The 7,794-nt window shown below is 41.3% G+C and overlaps 1 protein-coding gene across 1 annotated transcript in view; it reads right to left on the bottom strand.

The window, feature by feature from the left end:
- lhfpl6 (LHFPL tetraspan subfamily member 6) overlaps positions 1 to 6,936 on the bottom strand; it is a 49,130-nt gene extending 42,194 nt beyond the window's left edge. Inside the window, exons 1-2 of the mRNA XM_005926509.2 lie at positions 6,611 to 6,936; positions 5,223 to 5,734 (exon numbers count right to left, since the gene is read on the bottom strand). Of these exons, the coding sequence (XP_005926571.1) occupies positions 5,223 to 5,607 (385 nt within the window). The 5' untranslated portion in view covers positions 5,608 to 5,734; positions 6,611 to 6,936. The remainder of the gene's footprint in view (positions 1 to 5,222; positions 5,735 to 6,610) is intronic.
- Between the last annotated feature and the right edge of the window lie 858 nt (positions 6,937 to 7,794).

The following is a 7,794-nucleotide window of genomic DNA, read 5'->3' as shown; positions in this document are numbered from 1 at the left end:
GGAAATGTCTTGTGATCTGACACCATTTACACATGACTGTCAAGAGACACTGTTCCAGACAGAATATTTCCCGGGAAATGCGAGCCCCTCGTGCTAAGCCTCCCTCATATGGATGCGATTTCATTTTGTTGAACCTCTCGAAAATGAGTGCTGGTGGCGAGAGGGGAGTGGAAGCACGCATTCTGGGACTGGGTGGGATCCAGCTGGCAAGAACTCACAAAGCAGCCACAAGGACAAAGCTCCTGGCTGTGCTGGTATGGCTCCAAAACAGGACAACACAAGGCTGTGCCAAATAGCCCTTGGCAAAATTATGAAAGCCATGAAGGCTGCCCATCTGTAATTTATTTACATGTCTTTAAATTTATCACTCATGTCCATGCCCTCCATATACCCTTTGAGCTACACAGGCAGTGCAGACAGAGATGGTAGTGAATGTCATCCAGCCTCGCCAACACATGAGCGGGATACCGTATTAACATGTTATATGTGACAGGTGGGTCACTTCTGTGGAAATGGCAGAGTTACTCAAGAAAGTGAGTGAGACAGATCGAGTTGAGTGCATTTGATGTGCTGCTTCATATTCTTCACTGACCGACATTCCACAGCAGTGTGGCCAAAAAGAGTCGCTGGCACAGAGGTTCAAACAGAGCCAATCAACCAGAAAACGAAATGGAGAAGCTATCCTGAAAAGCAACATGGCCAATTATTTGATATCACAGATCAACTGCAGCTTCAGTGGAGGCTGGTGTGGGAAGTATTCAACCAGGACGGTCAACACGTCTGTGCAAACTGCAGAGGCAAGAGTCAACGTGTCGCATGGTTTCCCTCATAAGCACGTCCTTCTGCTAAAACAAACCGGACTAATAAGGTTTCACCAACTTTTGCTATATTCTGTTTGTACTTTCAGTCTATTTGAAGCTTTAGTCTTTTCTTCAGTTCTGCTTTGAAGAAATAAAAAAAACCCATAAAGAATAAAAATAAAGCTTTGCAAACACTCAAAGGATAAAACATGTCACATAAAATTGCAAGTTTATCATCTCAGTCTGGAAGACCTCACAGGGCAGCGAGGGAACAGTGATGCATTTGAAAAGCCACATTTTTCTGATCTAATTTCATCAAAGAGCTGTCAGAACCCCGGGCTAACATTTAATGTAATAGACATTAAATGTCTCTAATCAATAATAAATGCTTTTAGCCCATCCCACAGTGATAGCATTGGATTTTCTCCCTCAAACTGTGAAGAGTTCTTCATGGAACGATGACAGATAAAAAAATGAGACTTTATAGATTCCCTGCTGACCACAACTTTCCCTTATAGTAGTGAAAACGCTGCGCTGAGCTATTTCTTGTTTTATATCCCAGGAGACTGTACACCTCAAAGGTCTGCACCCCCTCTGAAACTGTAGCAGTACAAATGAAGTCCCCTATTTCCACCAAACACACTGCCCTGAGAAAGTCCCTGAAAAAGGACAAGCAGAACCTGTCATGCATTATATTGTTTGTCTTGTTGTTTCACCTTCAATTTTAGGACAGAGCAGCTCCCCACACTCTCAATAAAATATAGCTTATACCCACTGGCCTTGAGTTGCTATATCTGCTGACATTTTTATCAGCAGTTATAATGACTTCAATCCAGCTGACATTTTCTGCAGGTCGAGGCAATATATCAAGAGATCGCAGGTTATGTTTTGGAACAATGCTTTACCACTGTCACTTTAGCACTTTTTGTTTTTTTATCAACAACTTTTTTATTTGATTGAGTGCCTTAAAATGAAGATATGGCATAGTTTTCTGTCATATAAATGCAGTTCCAGTTATTAACTTGAACTGCAACAAACTGCTATGCTTTGGTCTTAACAATATGTCGGAACTAATACCTTTAAAATAATTACACTTCTTCAAATTCCCCTTTACTGAGCAACAAAGAAATGATAGGAAAGATCATTTTGTATTTTCTTCTTTTACAAGCAACAACAATACTAATCAAGCCTTTGTTATTTCTGAACAAATGTATAACGCCAAGTATTTTCATCAGGTGTGATTAAAAATAGGTTGCTTTCCTCTACTTTGGCATCTCAGCATTGTTTTCCTGCCTATTTTGTAAAATGGTTTTTAGGCTTTTAAGCTATGGTGCAGTTTGGCATCTGGGTATGTCACAAGGTTATTAATCCCTTAAGGCCAGTCACACACACTGCTTGACTTAGTCTGTCTCAGACAAGGTTTTGAGATCTGGACAAAATCCTGATATCGGACCCAATTCAGAGCACATGGCGGAGACTGAAACCTCCAACTTCAATCTGGGCTGAGAGGCAGCCCGAGGCAGGGATTGTGTGCTTTCAGACATCAGTAGATTTTAAACATATTTGAAGTTTTTCAGCGCACAGTCTGCATTGCCTTTGAATGGCACATAGAGTAAGCAAGGCAACATATAAATACAGAGTGACTTTGTTAAAAAAAAAAAAAAGTCAATGTTGCAGCCACAAGCTCCAGGCTATTATCAATTATATCCAATATTTACTGATGCTTGGGCAGAGCAGTTATCCAGTCATAGGACTTGTGATTGTTAGTCATTAAGAATTGATACAATACAAAATATCCAAACAAAATTTAATTAAAAACATAAAAACACAACTTATTGTTAGTTTATTTTAGTATGGGGGAAACAGAAAACATTTAAAAGGTACAGAAGATGTTTAAATCATAGCTTTAAAATAGCTTTCTTCCTGCTGTGTCTAGCTCCACTTGACGCATGCAAAAAAGACAAGGCAAGGCTCTGCGAGGGGGGGAACAAAATCCCCAACAACAAAATCCAAGTCAAGAATCTTAATGTTTGAATCTGTCGTCTGGGCCACAGTCGGTTTAAGTCCCCAACGCTGTATAAGACATGACGCTACAGTGAACGCAGTGGTTTGGTGCAAGTACAGGATTTATGAACCAGAGCAGTCTCCTGCTCTCATACTTTGACTCCAGCTCTGTTTCCTAGAGGAAATCTGGGCCTCAGCCATTAGCAATTAACAAGCTCTGGAACAACCTTGCCTGTAGTGAGCTGGGAATAAAACGCTGTTATATGAGGTAAACAACAACACTAGAAACAATAACAGCCATTGTCAAAAGTCTTTCTCTCCAACTAATGAGATAAAGAACTGATTTCTTTCAACTCTAATCTGTTTCATCAGAATGAGATTAATTACAGGAAGATGTAAAGTGGATGGTTTACTCGTGCCTTCTCAGAGGTCCTGGCCTCTCTGGCAAGATGCTCTTCATTAATCAGAATGGCACCAGTATCAGAGAGCGGACCATTAGGCTCACTTCACTTTCGCTGCTTCACAAACTGTCCTTGCTCTGGCTAATCACTGATATTTGATCACACTTTTCAGCACCTTCTGCAGTTGTTCTGCTGCAGATCTTTATTTCTCAGCCAGGTTCTCAGTTAATGAGAAGTGAATGCTCGGTGTTTCAGTCATCAGGTATTTTCCGTCCTCTCGCTCTCCCTCTCAACTTCCCCTCCCTGCCTGGATATTTCAACACTTTGTTAGCGATAAAAGACAATACATGGTGCAGCCCACTGAGTTTCCCCAGTTGTGTCACTTCCAATTAGCCCTTCTGAGACATCTCTGCCCTTTGGCTCACCAGCATTCGAGTTAAAAAAGATCTGATCTTCGTTGTATTGCGTGCTGCCTTGCTTCACTCTCCCACTGTCTAAATTCATGCATGTCTGGATTTGTGAGTCTATGAAAGAGAGAAATCGCAAGAAAGACAGACGGGGAATTTTTAATCCTATAACCAGAAATAGCAGCTTGCTGTAAGGCTCCACGTATGGGGCTGCTGTGAACTTAAAAGGAGCTTTCCTTGTATAAAGGTACACATTTCTTAATAAAGCAGCAAGCCTTCACCTTAATCATCTTCCATATTATACATCATTAATACCGATGTTCTTAAGTAGCTAAGCTTTTTAGAACTGGGACATGGCATGTTTTGGTGGCCCTCTGTAGATTTATCCCTCAGGAAAAAGCCTGGCAGCTCTGTCAAATCTGCCCGCAACCTGCTTCTATGTCACATCACTTTTTGAAGCCAAAGTGAAGTGGTGGGGATTGTAAACAGCAGAGTGGTGAGCCACAGTATGTGAGCAAACGTTTTTGAGCTAATGAGAGGACTGGAACGCCGCAGCTTCTTAAACTAGGGCAGAGAAACTCGCAGCTTCAGTGGAAGACTTCCCTCAGACCTCACGTCCCGGGAGTACACATGTGCAAAACCAACAGCACAAACAAACAAAACTGGTGCTGTGCGAAACAGTGTCCACTTAGCGGAATCAAACAAACAGCCAACAACAGGACGTTTTCAGGGCCAACGTTGCAGTGAGGACGGGACTCTGTCTTTACAAAAAACAGTGCCGGAGGTTTCATTTAAACTTTAGGGGCACAGAAGAGAAAGTGTGGGTATAATTTCAAAAGTCAAACTACAAAAAGAAGACATAAAATTGATACCAAATGTTGACTTCACAGAAACAAGCACGGGGAAAACAACTGATCATAGTAAAATAAAGGAAAGTATATTAAAATCCACATTTTCATTATATAATTGATTCAGCATATTCACACACCTCCTCTAATTGGACCAAAGCTGTACATGGCCAAAAGGCACTCAGAATTCATGTGATGATGTTAATATTTCAGTTTTTGCCACTTTTTGACACATTTTTACAAAAGATCAGTTCAATTCCAAACCGCAATGAGTAGATAATGGGTAACTTTTACTATATTAAATGTAAGTAAGTATTAAGACCAAGATATCGGGGATGGTTTTTCGTTTCCTATGCAACGAGTATCGGAGGAAGTAACAGCTTAACTGGACTGAATGCAGGTTTGCTGGCCAAGAAAAGTATTGAGATTTCTATACTGCCTTGTTTCCTCGCTGATGCGCCTGCAAATGGGTTTGAGCCAAATCTGACGAGAAGTTAATTAAAGGCATTACATCCTTCATAATCTCTATAAGCATCTACATCTCAGGAGTTTACAGAGGCTCTTTAAACCATCTTTCAACAGAAAGCAAACCGTAACAAATGAGTGATCTGTTCACTTTTCATAACTGCAGTCAGAGCTTCTGCGTTGCATGCCAGCAGTCACAGCCCAGTGAGCACATTGTAGAGTTGGGCTCAGAGTTGGCTGCAGGTACGAGCATGCACAAACGCACACAGACGAACACACACGCATATAAATACTCACCACCAACAAACTGAATACCGCCAGCCACGCGACCGATTGTACGTGAGATGAGGTCAGAGATGCAGCAGCCCATGAGAGCTGTGAGCGCCACCAGCAGGAGGAGGCCACATCCCACGCCTGTCACCACAGTACAGATCCTCCATTCAAGACTCGGGATGCCGTGGAAGGAGGCGTACCTCCCACACTGCTCCAGCATCACCGTGGTCTGGCTCTCTTCATCCCTCACTGGGTAGGAGCAGCGACGGAAAGTGCCAAAGGACACTGGCTTGTCCATCTGTATTCCCAGCAGCCAATAGGGCATGAAGAAGCCAACACAGGAAGCAGCAGCGCACAGCAGGGACAGCAGGGCCCAGATAACACCCGTACATGTCAGACTAGACGCCATGGTAAACAGTCTGCAAATGGTTCACACTGAACTAACAGCAGTTATATGAGCAGTTGCTATGTTGTGGGAAGTCTTGCAGTGAGCATTTAACACTAGAAGCCTTCACCTCCTCAGTGACTCCGGGTTCCTGTCAAGAGGAAGAGAAACATCCAAACTGAGCACTGACCAGACAAATCATCTGTGTGAACAAGTTGCTGACTTTGACATGTGACCCTGAAAACAAGAAATGTGTTCCCCGATCTTTATAAATGGATCACTAACACAAGCAGAGGAAAAGAATCACAGACAGGAGAAAAATCGGGGGAATAAAGACCTTCAATTATGACATCATCAGGCAGTTATTCTCTAATCAGGTCTTTTGCATGATTGTTAATTAGTAAGATGTGTTTTTAAAAGTCCTCAGCTAAACTGGGAACTTAGTAGAATAGACTAAAGTAGACTAAAATGACATATTTCTGAATTGTGATTTAAATAGATTTAAGATCTAAGAGGAAAAACAGTCACGATCATATTCATTTAGTCAATAATTAATCCAAGTTTGATGAACTAAAGGCTGGCTTATTCTCCATCTCACTTATTACTCTTGGGCTTCTTTGTTTATTACATATAGGAATTCATTGAAGATATATATATATATATAATAAGAAAGTAAATATGAATGCTAATTAGTACATCCTATAATTGGAACAACTGGGATAACTCAGAATAACTCAAATTTAGTTTGATATTTAAAATAGTGCTAATCCCTATAATAAACTTTAAACTTAAGCTACAAACAGTATTATATCGTAACTGACTATGACCCATACTCACAAAATCAGTAGAATTTGGATGCTTAGTACAGGAAACATAGTTCAAGTGTCTTCATGAGCCGCCACTTCTAGAACATAGTGATTTTTTGCTAGGGGTGACCTTAAGGAACACATTATCGCAGTGCCTACACTATCGGAATGAAAAGAATGAAAACAGGGCAAACACAGGGGGAAAGCAGAGGAAAGCTTACATGTTGGGAGACCTCCGAAATTAGGTGCGCTCGGTGTGCACTGAGAGCTTGTTTCCATCTGCAGACTCCAGCTGTGTTGGATCTTAAAGCAAACTTTTCTTCAGACGAGGGAAAAATGCAGAAGAAATGCGTTCGGTCCTGGAATGTAAATCCAAAAAGTGACTGCAGGATTGGCTCATGAATCACTTCGTGCTCGTCAATATATGTAACTGAAAGGATGATCAATTATTTACTCCTGTGCGGGCGCACAAATGTGCGGTGCAGTCTGACTTAACTCCCGTTTCCACATTCCTCCTCGGAGAGAGAGAGAGAGCGAGCGAGCGAGCGAGGGAGGGCTGGAGGGGGGCGGGTCCATAAAACACTCTCAGGAGGCGACCATCAATCACACAAATCCCCACCCAGGGGCTGGACTCGCCGCTACTATCGCTCCTACAGGCTCCTGGTGCATTCACTGACCCTTTGAAAACGATGCACGTTCTCGTACTAAATCCTTCGGGATGCTCAAGATAACGAAAAGCTGTCAGTGACTTTCATGTTATGTTTACCACATCTAGCTTTGCATTTGGTTAGGTAACCTCAAATTCAGGTAAATTAATTCAATATTGACTGACATTTTATGTCAGTATTTGCACTGGACATCCTTAAGGGAGAGTTTAAGGAGCATTGCACATGTATAACTATTTGTGTGTGTGTGTGTGTGTGTGTGTGTGTGTGTGTGTGTGTGTGTGTGTGTGTATTACACTCTTTTTCATAGAATTATGGTGTACATATTTTTTCGTAATGCAATTTGCACTACTGCCTATTACAGTGTCAGTCTCACTATTATTGTTTTTTTTTAATCTAGCTGAATTCGGATATTTGTGATGCATCTTTCATTTAAGACAAACCTGAGAGTTGGCTGCACCTTTCTAAAAACTCTACCTGGAAGTTTGTCTTTCTTTGAAAGTTTGTGTTAGATATTTCAAGCAAATCTTTTATTATTTTCCTTTGGTTTAAACTCCTTGGAGTTTTTACCCACTATCTTAATTGCATAAAACCAAGGAAGTGCCTAGTGCAGTTGAGCAAAAGTGGGTTATTCAACATTTTCAGATTAGTAACAATGTCTTGTGTTTGCTTTTTTCATTTATTCATTTCTGATTTGCCAGAAGCATTTAAACGCAGCTTTGCTCCCTGTGAATTGTGTG

Source organism: Haplochromis burtoni, unplaced genomic scaffold (assembly GCF_018398535.1).
Source record: "Haplochromis burtoni strain Fernald_Lab_line unplaced genomic scaffold, NCSU_Asbu1 Contig_36, whole genome shotgun sequence".
NCBI classification, from domain to species: domain Eukaryota; kingdom Metazoa; phylum Chordata; class Actinopteri; order Cichliformes; family Cichlidae; genus Haplochromis; species Haplochromis burtoni.
Note: the sequence above shows the minus strand (reverse complement) of the source record. Positions and strands in the feature narration are given on the sequence as shown.